Source organism: Megalops cyprinoides, chromosome 10 (genome assembly GCF_013368585.1).
Source record: "Megalops cyprinoides isolate fMegCyp1 chromosome 10, fMegCyp1.pri, whole genome shotgun sequence".
Taxonomy (NCBI): domain Eukaryota; kingdom Metazoa; phylum Chordata; class Actinopteri; order Elopiformes; family Megalopidae; genus Megalops; species Megalops cyprinoides.
The window spans coordinates 20,687,148-20,703,803 of record NC_050592.1 but is presented as its reverse complement, the minus strand read 5'-3'; the positions used below and the strand labels follow the sequence as shown (position 1 = coordinate 20,703,803).

The 16,656-nt window shown below is 42.8% G+C and overlaps 1 protein-coding gene across 1 annotated transcript in view; it reads right to left on the bottom strand.

The window, feature by feature from the left end:
* LOC118785020 (CUB and sushi domain-containing protein 3-like) overlaps positions 1-16,656 on the bottom strand; it is a 241,715-nt gene that overhangs the window by 23,923 nt on the left and 201,136 nt on the right. Inside the window, exons 49-58 of the mRNA XM_036539546.1 lie at positions 16,460-16,648; positions 13,772-13,957; positions 12,416-12,610; positions 11,387-11,560; positions 10,786-10,959; positions 8,828-9,001; positions 7,849-8,034; positions 6,938-7,111; positions 4,298-4,480; positions 2,657-2,833 (exon numbers count right to left, since the gene is read on the bottom strand). Of these exons, the coding sequence (XP_036395439.1) occupies positions 2,657-2,833; positions 4,298-4,480; positions 6,938-7,111; positions 7,849-8,034; positions 8,828-9,001; positions 10,786-10,959; positions 11,387-11,560; positions 12,416-12,610; positions 13,772-13,957; positions 16,460-16,648 (1,812 nt within the window). The remainder of the gene's footprint in view (positions 1-2,656; positions 2,834-4,297; positions 4,481-6,937; positions 7,112-7,848; positions 8,035-8,827; positions 9,002-10,785; positions 10,960-11,386; positions 11,561-12,415; positions 12,611-13,771; positions 13,958-16,459; positions 16,649-16,656) is intronic.

Sequence of the window (16,656 nt, the reverse complement as noted above, 5' to 3'; positions counted from 1 at the left end):
CAATGGCTGCATATGTTCTCATTGGACATATGACATCATAGCACATTTGATATCATAGTGTTAACAATATTTAGTTAAATTAGAAATTGAAAAAGTAATCCTTAAATGTTTCCTGTGACATCTGCAAATCCAAATTGTTTTTGCAAACAGTATAAATCCTTTTGGGATCCATATTTCGAAAATTAAGCTTTGTAATCCATCCCAATCATTCATACTGTATCTTGCTGATTCACTATCCTACCAAAAATCATGGGGCACCCTGTCTGACTTCAGAAAATGGGTGGGACTACAGGCATAAATACACATGGTTTGAAAAGAGCAACATCTGAATGTTGCAGTGACCAGCACAAAGTGCCGATCTTAGACCAACAGGGCACCTTTGCAATGAAGAGGAACACAGAATAAGGGAAGGCCAAGACAGCCCTGTTCAGTGGTGAAGCTTTCTAATGCTTTGAATGAGGAGTCGAGCATGATTCCACTTGCTTTCAACCAGAAATTAGTGGACAGACATGATGCATTGAAGCCATCATTAAGGCCAGAGTTGGGTCAACACACTATTAATTTCTCGGAATAAAGTCATGTTTTATTCATAACAACACTTCCCACTCGTCCACTTTTGGTAGTATACTGAGCAAGACAAAGTTTATTCTTCCTGAATTGTTTTGTATACAGTCAGTATACCATACCATTTGTATACCACTGTATACCATCAGTATTACAAAAAACAGCAAATAATATTGCACTTACCTACATTTTATAGAACATTTGTGGTTTGCAATTCAAATCAAAAGACATATGCCAGACAGGTGATATTCATCCTAATACATCTGTATAAAGAACCTGTTAGAAACCTTATAGATGATGGCAGAAAACTATGCTTTACAGTAGTTTACAGTACAAACAAACTGTTGTCTCATTTCCATAGGGCATTCCATGCAATCAGAAGCATAATTAATTGCTGGCTGCTATTTACAGCCTTAGGTTACGCCACCAAAAAAAGTAGGCTATTTAAAGCATGCAATTATGGTTGAGACGTGGGCAACCCATTCATTCTGCGGGAGCATTCAATGTGAGCTGCGTAACATTGTGTAAGAAAAACTTCCACAAATATTTAATATCATTTGATTACCGCACTTATCTCTGTCCCCACAGATTTGTAACATTAAAAACATTTTGGCCCACCATATGAGGGGACATAAGTGTAAGCAAAAAGTGTTCAGACAGAGAAAAAACATTCCTTGACCTATCCGAACTGAAGAGTATGAGAAAACTGACATTTCAAGAGGAGGGGGGTGGTCAAAGTATGCCACTTAGCGGCCCCCGGAGAAGCTGTAGACATGCCAGCCTCCCTGCTCTCCCCAAAGCTGTTAAGGTCAGATCTGACCAGCTTTCTATACCACTGGGTGATTCCAGCATGCTCGCTCATTACGCGTGGGGGTCTGTCCTCTGTTGATGTTGTATATGTAGTTATAAAAGGAAACTAGGAAGAGGGACCTTTTAACTACAGAGCTTTCCCCCAGATCATAAGTTGCTCCACCAACGTTTTATGTGCAAGTTTGAAAAAGGAGTAAAGCGTCACATCTGTGAATTGTGTTGTGCAGTCTCTTATTGTTATTTGTTTTTATCTTATTTTCCCTTAGCCGTATTTCTATTTCTCTTTGGAATTTGTTTTGAATAAACTCTTGTAGTTTGTGGAGAACTTTTACAGATGTGCCAAAAATGGTTTGATTTCTGACTTGCACATCCCACACAGTGATCTCTGTCTCCTCCACTGACAATTCCGTAATTTTCAAAGAACAGCACAACAACTGCTAAGAAAATTAATATAGACAATACAACTGTGAAACAAAACAAAAGAAACAAAGTGTGGAAGTTGAACTCTCAAATGATAACAACAAGCTACGTAGCATATTAATGACTTCACCAGTATTTCAAGATGATTAATGCTATGCTAGCTAGCCAGCAAATTAACTGTGAAGCCTGAAAAAGGGGCACTTAATATGCTGGTGCAGTTAACTTAAAAAAATCCTGCACACTCTCATGGAGTCCTGTGTGGAAGTTGCCAGAGGTAAGCCATGCTTTGTTCAAGTTAAAATCCTGGCAAGGTGCGCTCTTTTCTCCTCACTGTTCTCCTCTCTCTGCTGAACTGCAGACAGACACCTTTATTTTGGATAAGAAAGATGCAATATTCTGGGCCAAAACGTCTCCTGAGACCAAAGATTGTTTCTCTTCTAGTATCACCCAGCGGCACTTCCAGAACTCTTTCCTCTTCAGCACTTCTTTAGCTTCTATACACAGAAGACTTTTTAGGAATACTTATGTATTGTGATGATAGTTGGTTCACAATTTAAGAAGTGAGAACTCTGCTAGTGTGTATAATTAGGACTGATAAAAGGGGCAAGGAGACAGGCTAACTGCAATTACTGAAGCATTCACTATTGGGAAGGACCAGTTTAATTGATGAAGGATTCATTAGTGCTTAATCATTTGCCACTTCTGATGCCTCTTGATATAAATAATTATTTCTGGGGGAAAAAAAAAAACAAAACCATGAAACATAAACCCAATTTTGAGAGATGTGGGTTGCTTTCATTATGAATGTCTGCTCATAAATAAACAAGCAGGTTGTAAACGCCTTGATGAAGACCATACTTACTTGTGCAGTTTGGTGGGCTGCCAGACCAGGTGGCGTTGGCTAGGCACTGGCGCACAGGTGAGCCGGACAACAGGTAGCGGTCCATGCAGGAGTAAACAACGGTGTGGGAGTAGCTGGTCCCGTCCATGTGGAACACACGGCTATTAGCAGGGGTTCCAGGGTTCCCACAGTTCACCACTGAAGAGGAGAGCACAGACAGTTACTGTGGTAACAGCACATGCAGAGTGTTTAGTACATTAATGGTGGTTCAAGAGCATGGAACAGACAAAGAACCTTTAAACCGGTGATAGTAGTGAACCTGTTTAAGGGGACTGCAGTACAGTACATTTGCAAAGTTCATATTATGATTATGATATGATTATATGATTATAAAACATTGAGAGATAGTAAATTTGTATTGCAGAAAAGAGATCGCAGATCAGTTTTAACTTCAAGCTTTACTTCAAGCAAGGTAACACTATATGGCACCACCCTAAACTTGACAAACCCAGGCTAATGGGTTTGTATGCTGTATATCTGTGAGTATCAAATTGCTTTTAAGATGATTATTATGTGACTGGTGTCCTGTACTCTATTATTCATTCAAAGGCTGTTCCGTTTGTTCACTTTTCATGTCACGTATCTGTTTATAATTGTGCATCTCTGTGATGCACTCAGCGAAGTGCTCTGTGGCATGTCCTTTGTGAAGAGAGCTACATTAAGTGCGACTGTGACTGACTGATTACTGTATAACCACAGACCTTAAAATAAGCATGAGACAGATGTGATCAGAACAGACGCTGTCTTTACTGGAACTCACTTACGGACCCATGGTTTCCCATTGCGTGATGTGTGAAGCGTTCAGGGAAAACAGCCATGCAGAAATGAGAAGTGCCAACCGCTCAACTCCGACTATGTCTGTCACCAGCGACATGCGTATACTGTAGTACAGGGTGATCTTGTGAACCCAATGAAAGTTACAGAGCTGTCCAAAGAGGGGTTAATGACAGGGTGGGAATATAACTCCACACAAGCTGTCACATAATGGGAGGAGGGACATGCAGCTCTTGCAGTGTGGAAGGAGTCAACAGACTGTAATTCTGGCAGGCAGCAAAGCTGCACCACAGCTGTTGAGACTAAAGCAGCAGAGTGAAACTTCCGCCTGAGGACCGCATCAAAATAAAGACAATAACAGCAGCCAAAAAGACTTCTTTGCTTCCTGCTGACACCTGGGACTTGTGTCTCAAAGTATATCTAAACCCATTTCAAATGTTTTGAATATTTGAAGGAGACATTTTTAGGTCTTACAATAAAATGATGTAGTAAGGTTTCGCTCTGATGGGATTTTGGAGACATATTTCACTGTGCAGAGCTGTGTCAGACAAATAGTCTTGACAGTAAATAGCAGTGGCCTCTTGTTATGAAGTTATAATGCATTAATTGACATAAATCCCTGAATAAGAATTTTAGTGTAAAGATGAACGAAAGCGTGTGACATGGATATGTGAATACTGTATGTGTGTCTGTGTGTTGTGGCTGGGTCTTGAGCTGAAAGCCATTGCTGTATTCTGTGTGAGTGAATGGACGGGTGTGTACTGTAGGTGTGTTTACAAATGGATGCCCCCCACAGTTGAGTGTGGGATGAATGCGGGGGGGTCTCACGTTTGCAGGTGGGCTGCCTCCCTGACCAAGTGCCGTTCGGGAAGCACATCCTCTCTGCAGAGCCGTACAGCGTGGAACCTGTGGTGCAGGTGAAGCGCACTTTACCCCCCACCCTGAAACCACTCTCCTCTCTGGTCCCATGTGCAGGAGTGCCCGGGTCCCCACAACTGCCAGAGGTGTCCCCTGCGGGGGGGAGGGGGGACAATGGAGACAAGGAAGGAGACCAATGTAAGAGGTGAGAGAAACAAAAGTGAGAAACGGAGTAAGAGGCAAGAGAGAGACAGAGGTTTTTGGCACCTCTTTGTAACGCATAAATCTTAACCTCCATATACACCTTGAAATAATAATTAAAAAAAAACACTCAAATGATTATGAACACCTGTTGTACTGTTGTAATATACTATGCAAATGGAGTTCCATGTGCAAACACTCCAGCGTCAAATAACCTTTCATTAATTTCAAATATTCATTTCAATTATCTTAATGTATCAAAGCTGATTAAATAAATATGGTTAAGAATGATGAATGAGGATGTTAACCCATACTACTTCCAAGACTGCAACCAGGCCCAGGTGGCATATTGTACCCTTTCACATGTTATTAAAAATCAGCGCAATACAGTGGTTATAATGCACAACAACCATTTAATTGTTATAAAGTGCATCAGTTCAATTATATCTACTGTATAATATATAAAAACAGAGAATTTTATTGAAACTATTTCAATTATTATTTTCAATTATTAAAAAACAGAAAGCTCATTAAAAAATGCATTATGATCAAATTTACCAGAAAATGCTCTAAGAATATTGTTCTAAGAACAAGCTGCATACAGCAGCATTTTCTAATTTAGGATCTTATAACAGAATTGAGCTCACATACTGTATTGAAAATCCCGAAGCACTATAAAAAGAAGAGACAACAATGAATGATGGCAGTTACTGCTGGTTTCAGAAGTTGGTGGAGGAGTCCTGACCGGTGACATACCATAAAACCAACCAACCTCAACTAAATCCCCATAATACTGTACTCTACAGTGATCCCTGCAAAGCTGGGAAAAGATTCAGACTTAACTGCCTTTAAAGGGGTGCCAGAGTTTTCAGAAGTGATAAGAGCAAGTAGCCTTAGGATGGTGGTGGTGACTCTCATTCTCACACTGGTTCACTTACACACTGAGTAACTCATACGCTTAGTCATTCACTCTGAGTTAATCACACACACTGACTCACCTACACACAGACTGAGCAGCTCCCCCAAGGTACCTCATGTTGCACAGGCACTTAAGGGGCTCTGGCAATACGGTCCCTGAACAGTGTCTGATCTAGTTCTTGTTAATACATGAAGAGGACAGGCCCTTGTCTCCACTCATGAATACAGAGAAAAGTACTCCTCCAATCTCTTATGCTACCTTTGTTGCTTTAAATAATATTTCCTGCTGGGGTAATCTAGGTTGGTACCTCCCTGTCTCTTTCTCTATTTTTTTTTCTCAGGGAGAAGAGATGAGAGGATAATCTCAAACCACCAAGCGATCGTGAGCCGAGTACAGAGTGCCAGGGGCCTGCAGAATCATGCCACTGAACAAGGGACTGGCGGACTGGCCCAGAGATCATCAGCACGAACAGCTTTGCTAATTAGCTATAATTAGTACATCCAAGTGAATGGCGACTTTATTGTCCAGCTTTCCTGCCATGGCCACTGTCAATGTGGCAATAACCTTACGCTACAGAAAAGGACAGAGAGTTCCCACGGGGAAGAGGAGAGTGATTTCTCAGGTTCTATGAAACAGACGGCTTCTAATCAAGGAAGAAAAACACTAAATGCAACCTGAATTTCACAGATCAATTACTTCTGCTAAATCCTCCCCCCACTCCCACAAGAGGAGCACATCCAGGGCCTGATCATTGAGAGAATGACATGCTTCTAAACGGCAAACAACTGCTGCAATTTACTTTCAGTCCCTGCAGGGTCAGTATAACCTTTGATCAAAGACAGCAGGATAACAATTCAATCCACATTGCTTTAGAATATTCTACCTGTAGTACGTAGCTGCTTCTTTTTGGGTAAGTACGATTTTTTGGTTGGAACCTGTGTAATGTGAGACACAGATTGATCTTTACTTTGTTTGTACCCGAGTTTGTCACACAGTGATGACAGAGACAGTGAGGATACACAGGTGACCATCAGCACCATCTATCATCAACAGTTTCTACTCAGGTGGCTAAATATTTAAAAAACAGGCTCTGTTCTTAAAGGCTCCATTTCAATGTCAATTTTTATTCATTCTGGCAAATTCCCTGTACTTTTTTTGGCAGGAAATCTCCCCTCTTATTTTCAGAGAAGTGATCAGAAGGCCAAAGTAGTGATGGGAGAGTGAGGCTTCACGAACCCCAAAAATAGCAAGCTTACTCTTGTGTTCTCAGTGACTCACTCATTTGAGTAACAGTGTTTTGGAACATTTGATTCATTTAAACAAGTCAGCGTTTGACAGCACACAGAAGTGTCATCACATGTTTTACACAAAGCCCTACAATTCCCTGCAGGAGGAATTGAGAACTGCAGCATAGCCTGCAAGGACATGCATCAACACAGTAGTCTGTCACTTTCACGATGAGTCACCTCTCCCAGGTGTGGTGTGCTTACCTGAACAGTGTGGCATGGAGGCGTTCCATTGCCCATTGGACTGGCAGGTGCGTGACGCCGGGCCCTTCAGCTCCCGACCGTCTGTGCACGAGTACCGCACTGTTGACCCGACCGTGAACCTGTCCCCACTTAGAATCCCATTGGGCGGGACACCCGGGTGACCGCAGTCGATAACTAGTGGACGAGAAAAAATTGATTTAAGAGCTTGGCATTGAGCATGACCAACATGACTGATAGAGCAACTTTCAAGGGTTTCTGCTCTAGGACAAAGCCTGCTCCACTTCTCTTCTTTCTTTGGAACACTAATAAAACCCTGACACGGTTTCCAGGAAGTATATCTTTCCACTTGATAATGTTATGATTTTTTTTCAGTTCATTCTATTCAAAAATATATCTGTAAGATAAGTTCAACGCTATTCAGTCACTTTTATAAATGACCAGAATACTAAAATTAAACTAAAATAAATGATCCCTTCCTTTTAAGTTCTGCTCTAGTCAGCAGTTTTCATAAAGGGGGACAAAGACTAAGGACCAAAGCCTCATTTCAGTTTAGTGAAGTACAACGGAAACTATTTAAGACTCTATTGTTACATTTGTAACTTTTCACTCCTGATAATACAAAATCACATTACCACCCAGATCATCCTCACCTCATCTTACTTGCCCAAATGTAAATCATATTAACGTAACCACAAAATCCCATAACAACAACGCACACAAACACATTTTAGCAAATTTTACAGCTGTTAAGACTGTGAGAAGTGCTCTCACACACAGCCGTGTCTCCTGAAATCTAAACATCCCAGATGATATTCATATTTAGCAACATGACTCAAATGACTAATACAGGGTCAATAAAGTCAATAAAGTTCAGAGTGGCAATGCACGGAACAAAAGCAATGGCTGCATACCAATGCACTCCGGTAAGGGCCTGTCCCAGTGTCCGGTGGGCTGGCAGGTGAGCACGGAAGACCCAAACAGGTAATGGCCGGGACTGCAGACATAGAACACCACCGTCCCATAGGTGAAGTTCCCCTGACCAATCTTACTCTCTCGTACAGCATTAGCTGGGACGCCGGGATCTGAGCAGTTTACAACTAAGAGAAAAAAAACATACACTTTTTCAGTCAGAAACATTGATGTTGCAATATTAAGTCTAACTCTAACCACTGCAGCGGCTGACTGCATCGTTTCCTGTTAAAGCACTTACTTACTCAGAGCTGTCTGCCTACTGTATATGGATTAGGCTTCATCATTAGTGATGTTGCTATTGATAGGAATGATCTCATGCAAGAGGATAAAATATGAACTGTAAGGGAACTAAACTGTGTTGACCTGTAGAGGATCTGTGCTTCTTGAGGATTATGTTCCATTACACTAAATATGCAAGGAGGAACACAAATCCACACACATTCAGTGTGTTCAGTTCTGTTGGTGAGCAGACTTTAGGGAATTTCATTGGGCAGCAGCATAGTGGTAAGGAGCTGAACCGAAAGGTTGCTGGTTCAATTCCCCGCTGGGGCACTGCTGTTGTACCCTTGGGCAAGGTACTTAACCCAGAATTGCCTCAGTAAATATCCAGCTGTGCAAATGGGTAACACGTTAAAAAAACTAAGCTATGCAAGTGGCTCTGGATAAGGGTGTCTGCTAAATGGCAACAATATAATGTAATGTCACTTTGCATTTTCAAATCAACCCTCGAGAGACTCTAGTACCTCCAATGGAAATGCAGTCGCAGTCTATTGCCCCCAGTGTAATCTGTCTACCCAGTTCTATGTCTGTTAGTTGTTCAAAGAGCGCTAAAGGAAAGACTGCTGGACTACAGTGCCAGTCCTGCAGTGGTTTCTGTGGTTTGGGGATAAGCAGACTGCCGGAGGACCGCTCTCCCACCTCGACAAGTTGGTAGAGGCTGGCTCCACTGACGGTTGGCTTGGCACTGGGATCGAGACGGGCCCTCCAGGACATAGCCTGTGTTGCAGGAGAAGGTCACCACGTCGTTGAGATTGAAGTCGTTGCCGACGGTGCGGCCGTAGATGGGGCTGCCTGGGTGGCCGCAGCTGATGGCTGTTGGGGGAGAAAGGAGGCAGTGCTCAATCGACCTCACTTTGCCTTAGAAGATAAGGAGTGGGCTTTTACATTATGAAACGGAGGATTCAGCAAGACCAGAGGAAAAAGTAAAAAAAAAAAATAGCAAGAACTGACTTTTTCAGTTAAAACTAGGCGAAAGCCCTGAGGCACAGAGAGGAGAAAAACACTGAAATCCTGCTGGAGATCTGCAGGCTCCAATAAAAGAGGATTACACCTGCAGGGGTACTTCCAGGAGCTCCTCAGCTCTGTATGAAGCAGTTTGGTAGTCTCGAAAGACAAATCTCCAAAAAGAAAAGCAAGAGATGAGGTGAGGAGTCCATACAGGCAGCACAATTTCACAACAGAACAATACTTCTAAATAAGAAATCAAATATTTCAGAGGCAGCGGGGAAAACACCACATCTTCCCCTGAGAGCTCTTTCACACAGATAAGTGGCCTTCTGGCTTCTCACAATCAAACTCATTATGAGTCTTTGGAGAGCTGTGGTAACTACACACCAAGCCAGGCAGAAGGGTGCAAAAGTTAAAATACATTGACTTTCAGTGTGCCTCCTGCTGTCACCACCCAGCACAGCCACTCATATCAGGTGAGAGGTACAAGTGTAACATTTCTTTAAATACACAGACAATCTGCAGATAAAATGAGATAAATGAGGAAGATACGCTCTCTTAGGTTGGCTGCACAATTGAGCATTTTATAGTTGATTTGTCTTACTAGCCCACCCTAACACCTGCTCACAAACTGTTGGATCTGTATAATACCCATTTGCTTGAATGTTAGCTATTGCAGTCCCCTGCTATGGATGCCAGTAAATGACTTCCCACTGTCACTGCTGGTATTTCTGTCTCTGTATACCCCCGGGGTAGTATGTGAGTCCTAGTATGTTCTGCCCTTTCTGGCAGAACATAGATTGATCGAAGGCTTGTACATTGTCATAGACAGATTGCCTACAAAGTGCTCCCAACAGGTAGCTTGTGCATGTGAATGTTTAATCTTCTGTAACACTGCTATTTTTGCCTGCACAATGACCAAAAACAAAGATTACATTTGCTCAATTGCAGACATTTTGTGAAATGATGTGGAAATGCCTGTTTAAGAGAGGTTCATTGCACCTAGAGGTGATCTATTTGCTGGACTAGCAGAGATCTCGCTGTGCTCAAAGACATGGATTCATGTTGTCTAAACCAGTGCGTGCCTGAAGGTTAGACTTCCTGCTGTGTAGCTTCTGTAAATGTTCTCTCAAGAGCTTCAGTAGTAGGATAGCAGCAAAACCATAAACTCTACACTATAAACTAGCTGGGTTTAGATTTCAGGGATTTCCTGGAATAAAATGTCATAATTTACATTCACTGAGCTCTAAGTACATGGTAAAGTACAAGTAGCTGCTACACAGGTACATTATTGCTTAACTACATTCTTGTTTATTTAAATGAGGGCAATGGGTAGATTTGTGATTAAGGGTGATTAGGAGTTTTTGTTTGTAGGTATGGCTTTGATTATATCAGACAACCTATGCATTTATATGAACTGTTACACATTATTTATATTTCTTTGACTGAATGAAATACTCTCATTTTTATATAAACCACAAACCACAACTGTGGTTTTCACATTAATTACTTATGGGATGTAGGTATGCCACAGTTTACCAGTGCCTGTACAGTAGTTATAGTACAATGTACTTCTGGGATCTAACTATGGCAGCACTGTGCAATATTAATGCAAAAACACAGAAGCACAATGGGAACCAGACACTCACGAACACATGCTGGGAGCTGTCCAGACCAGCTATGGTCCTGCTGGCAGATCCGAACGGAAGAGCCGATGAGGCGAAACCCCGGGATGCACTGGTACACCACCGTATCCCTGTAGCCGAAATTCTCACCAATGACCTGACCATTCACAATCTGCTCTGGGACGCCACAGTGCCCAGCTGGGGAGTGAGGGAGAGAGGCAGACAGCCATTTCCAGAGGAGTGTGGAAGGAGAGACAGACAAGGAAATAGAGAGTGAGTGAGAAAGGCAGGAACAGAGTGAGACAGACAGAATCATTAATTCTTAAGTCAGCAGGGTGCACTACAGTACTTGTGGGATCTCATATTTCTAATTCTCCCTCAGTGGTTAAATTCCCTCCTCTCCCAGTGCCACTGCCTGAGCCAGTCTAACCTGGCAGTCTAACTGAATCACGCAATTCTCATTTGCTATCCTACTTCCATTTTCAGTTCTGGCACCTGACTACTCATCTCCCTTTCTTCCAAATTGGCAAGCTGCAGATAGTCCTCAGATAGCCATGCAAACTACAAGATATGGATCTCTCACTCCGCTGAGCTGGTGAAATGGGTCTGTACAGGTTTTTGGTACCCAGGCACTGAGTCTCTGTCCCACTCCACAGTCCCGAGGACAGGCACTCGCGCACTGCAGACCCCAGCAGCACGTATCCCGGGTCGCAGGTGAAAATGGCCGTTGCTCCAAAGGTGTTCTGTGTCCCAATCTTCCTCCCATGCGGGGGCACGCGGAGTTCACCGCAGGAAACAACTGAAACAGGAGGCGATGTTTAGCAAAGAGCAAAAAATAGATCACAGCTGGCTTTTGTACAATGGCTGAGGGCCAGCAAGCTGTAAGACCTGTAAACTACAATCTGCTCTTTTCAACTCCACTCAAACAACAGGGCCGTTGAAGCTGCCGTTGTCCAACCCAGTTCTGTCTACCATCATCATTGTTACATTCATATTTCACAGGCAATAAAATACATCACAATGGCATCAGACCTGGGTATGTTTCAGAGCTGATCGAGAGTGAATTCTCCTCTAGTTGTCCCTGTCATGGGTTCTGGTACTGCTCTGTTGTTCTTCATTTCATTGTTCACATTAATCTTTAAAGACTGTATCTAATATTGATGGTCAACTAAAATATATATGACTTCCACACAGCTGTGTTGTAATGGCAGAGCAGTACGCTTGGATTTTCTGCAAAAGAACAGGGTGGCAAATATGTTTGCTTCAGTGGGATTGTGGTCAGAGTGTCTAGTCTCTGCCCTGACCTTGGAATGCTGGGTATTCAATTCCCCAGTTGAGTCATACCAAAGAAACTGAACCCACTGCCTCTCTACTTTGCACTTGGCATTGAAAGAAATGGATTGTGGGTAACGACCCTGTGGATAATGGCCCTATGATAGACTACTTGTGAATTTATTTCACACCACAGCAGCTTTGACCCTCTAAGCCACCCAGGCAGACACAAGTAACATATCCCATTACTTACCTGACTTATTGATTTCAACATTACATAAAGTTATATTTCACACATAGTACTATTTCATTAGAGCATGAACACTTGCTGCTTAAAAAAGGAAAGCTCAGTTGTAAAGCTTCACTGTTGGAAAGTGCTTACTTTGGCAGCGTGGCCTCTCATTCCGCCAGCTCCATATTCCATTGGCAAGGCACTGGATATGGGCGGGGCCCAGGCGGTAATACCCCGGGTCACAGGTGAAGATGACCTTTGTCCTGTACTCGTAATTCGAGCCATTGACAATCCTCCATCTGCCATGATCCAGCGAAAAGGAGGCGATGCTGGGGCAGGTCATCACTGTGAAATCCAACAGGCAGTATTCCACTGAGGTATATGCATGAAAGTTTATCCTAATGCAGTATGATGATACACAGACTTGAACAACAGGGAGGTTTCCAGGATTTCCTGTTAAATATAACACCTGGCCATGTCTAAGGAGGGTGGAACATAGAGTGCAATCAGAGGTAGGTAACCTGGGAGATGGGAATACCATGCATTTTCCTGACTGTAATTTTCAAGATGATCCTGTGACTCCTCATACAATAATTTGGGTATTCCTTTGATTCTACTCTTGTAGGCTGAGTATTGTTTGATATGTCATTAATAGCTGACTCTGCCATTTACACACTTACTCATTGCATAGATTACAAATAACAGCAATCCCATTATCAAAGACCTTGTTCTGAGGACATGTCTTTTTTTCATAATATAGATGAAAGAAAACAATTATGTAGATAGCTAGACATCTGTCAGTTTTATGGATATATACATCTCTGTGTCTCAATTCAGACCATCATCATTCAAAACACACTACATTTATAAAGATGCTTAAATGCTTATATGCCTTTAACTGTAATGGGGAAATTATATACAAACTATTAGACTTAATAGTCACTTATCCTACTCAGCTGTTGATAATCAAAAACAAAATTGTGATGAAATAAGTTTCTTTGACCTCTTTTTCACCTTCTGCATTGCATCCAGGCTGCATCTTAATGGGCAGTAACTAGATGTTTTGGGAAAAATGTTCATCTGCTCACGAATACATTAGTGTGACTGAAATTAAAGTCCTTCTGGTTCGTTAAGTTCATTGACTTTGCTTCCCATGATGCCTTCTGGCACTCAGATGTTTGGATTACCTCTCTGTCATCTGTCCTGGCTTGTCCCTCTCTGCACTCCCAGAATGCCTCTCACTCTCTCACACCTTTCCCAGAATGCCCTACTCTCTCACGTATTCCAATGTGTCTTTCTCACCCGCCACTGCATGCCCTCCTCTCATCTGTCTGTGCGTGCCACTCTCCCACCTGTTCCAACATGTCTCTTTCTCTCTTACCTGTCCCCATGTGCCGATCTCACCTGTTCCAACATGCCGCTCTCTCACCTGTCCCTGTGTGCCGCTCTCTCACCTGTTCAAAAATGTCTCCATCTCACCTGTCTCTGTGTTACGCTCTCTCTCACCTGAGCAGCGAGGGGTTTTGTTGTGGTTGCTCCAGGTGCCGTCGGGTTGACACACAGCGGTCGTCAGCTCCTTGGAGGAGAGCCTGTAGCCGTCGTGGCAGAAGTAGGTCACGTGCGTGCCCACGGAGTAATCTGCACTCAACACACCGCCGCTTGCTGGCGCTTTGGGTACTCCACAGGACACAGCTAGAGGGAGACAGAGGGACAGACACGTGCTACTCACACAGAACAAACACAGCAAACACACTTTTCACACAGTGAAACGTAGCACAGATGCGCTGCCAATACAGAGAAACACTGCTTTCAAAAAAACTCTGCAAACACATGCTACCCACACAGAGTAGAACACGCTGCCCACACAGAAAAACAGATCAAATGCACAAAAAAACCAAACTCATTTCCTTGCATCATTTTATCTCCTAATGTGATACTGAGAGTGTCCTTCCTGCAAATACTTACATTGTGCATGTACTGTCATGGTTATGTCAAGCAATAACTGTAGGTGTATGTGTTCACAAGTGTGTGCACGTGTGTGCAGGATGAGAGAGAAAGCAGAGACCTTGAATATGTAAGGCGCTATTGTTAATTACATCACGATTCAACAAAATTATTCTGCTTCTTGGTAATTAACACGGGCATGAAAAACAGCACACTGACATTTCCATCACTGAAGGGATAATCAAGACCATCAAACGTTTTATTTTCAGGAATTAATAGGTCCATGGAACTCAATGATGCCATCGCAATAAGAGAATCATAGTTTGATTAATACAGTGCCTTAAATAAGATAATTACTTCAGGGAGCTTTCCGCTGGGCACCACCAAAAATAGGCAGATGATAACCAGGTGGGACCAACGGCAAATACATGAAATGGAATCAAGATGCAAAGAACACAATGCTATAAAACAGAGTGAGGACAGGTCCCCTGGGCAGCTGTGAGGTGTGAAACACAACAAAACAGATTGATTTCTATTGTTTCTATGGTTAGAGGGGAGCTTAGAGTCACCAGCCAGGCCTAACTCAGCGAAATCCAATTTGCACAATTCATATTCAACGTGCGCTTGTGGCCTCAAAGCACTGTGGAAGTGCCCATGCACTTGGACCCAAGGCCTCTTTTACAGCACACAGTGCATGGAAATGAGGCTTGCTCTGCACTCCACACACCGCCATGGTTGGTATAGGTAGCAATCAATTTCCTCCCAAACAAGAGGCCCACTCCAAATTTATAAAAGTGCTGAAATATTTACAAATCTCCACGTATCAATCTGTGATGACTCTGCAATTCACTGACACGGGGGGAAATGTGCCGCAAGCAAAAGGGAAACATAAAAATGGATTCTTTACTCAAAGTTACGGACCTATCACACTGGGTATAGAGTCTGGACCATACTGTTGGTTGCATTATGTTATTTATTCCCACTGCAGGCGGCCCTTCCCAGAGTGATTTAGATGTTATCCATTTATGCAACTGGATACTCACAGAAGCAATACAGAGAGGTTAAGTGCCTTGCTCAGGGCTTCAGCAGAAGAGGCCAACCCTGCATTTGAACCTAGAACCTTCTGAATACTAAACTATATATTAAATCACAAGATTATGGCCCGGAAATGTTGTTGGTCATGTAACCTGCAGGGCTTTCGACCTGTACGACAATACAAAACCTTGTACACCACATACTGACAGATGTGTTTTGTTTTGTTCAACTGGGAATATACCATTAAATAGGGCTGGGCGATATAGCCGTCGTGATATATAGCATAGCTATTTTTAGCGCAATAACAGCTATCCCCGGTATGTGGCGCTAGGTTTCTTCCTGCATTTTTTTTCGTTTAGTCATACTTGGTCTGGGAGCACACCTCTAAAGTTCAGTGAAATGCTTTCGGGGTAGAAAATATCACTTGTATCTATATGTTGGTTAACTTACCTACTAGCTTTGAAAAACACACAGCATATGTTTTCACTCTTTATCTTTGTAGCCATGTGTTTCTATCTACCACATGGAAGCAGCATAGTGCTGTAGCTGTGATGTCAACATTGAATAGATAGAGTGGCGTTTTTTCCCCCGGAAGCATTTCACATGGCCTTAGAAAACTGGAGGTATGCTTCCGCATCAGGTATGACTTAAGGGGAAAAAAATACGGGAAGAAACCTAACGCCACATACCGAGGATAGGTGTTATTCCGCAAAAATAGCTATGCGATATATCGGGATGGCTATATCGCCCAGCCCGATTGTTAAATTACACACAAAATATACTGATAGACTGACATTCAATCAATATTTGACAGACTGACATTTGACAGATAATGACAGACTGACATGATTGTGGGGAAATTCTTTGGAGAAAAAGGCTGGGGAAAATAAAGTCCACAGAGACAGCAGGATGTTGTTCATGATTCGACAGATGCATCTGTCTGCGCTAATATTCCCCTTGAGAAAGAGGATCATCCAAAATCATGTTCATTTTGAACAAGCATATAATAAAAGGGGGGCCAATTCCATCAGAGAGTCAACTTCACAAGGTATATCTGCCACAGACTGTTAAACTGCATAACATCTAAATCAAAGAACTTATCTTTCATTTCGAAATCAAGGATCTTTGAAATTAAACAAATTTGGCCCTTGTCATGACACATTAACACAAAGAAAGAGTTCACGGACAAAGTAGCTTCTTGACACCTGCACGCACCTTGGCAGGCTGGGACGGGTGAGTCCCAGGTGTAGTAGCCGTAGGGGGTCTTCCTGCACACGGCCGAGCTCTTGCCGATAAGCCGGTAGCCGCGGTCGCAGCCCCAGCGGACCACGCTGTTCAGATACCCACCAGTCTGGCTGAGGACAGAGCCGTGGGGGGGCGAGTCCGGGGTGCTGCAGTACAGAGCTGCAAAC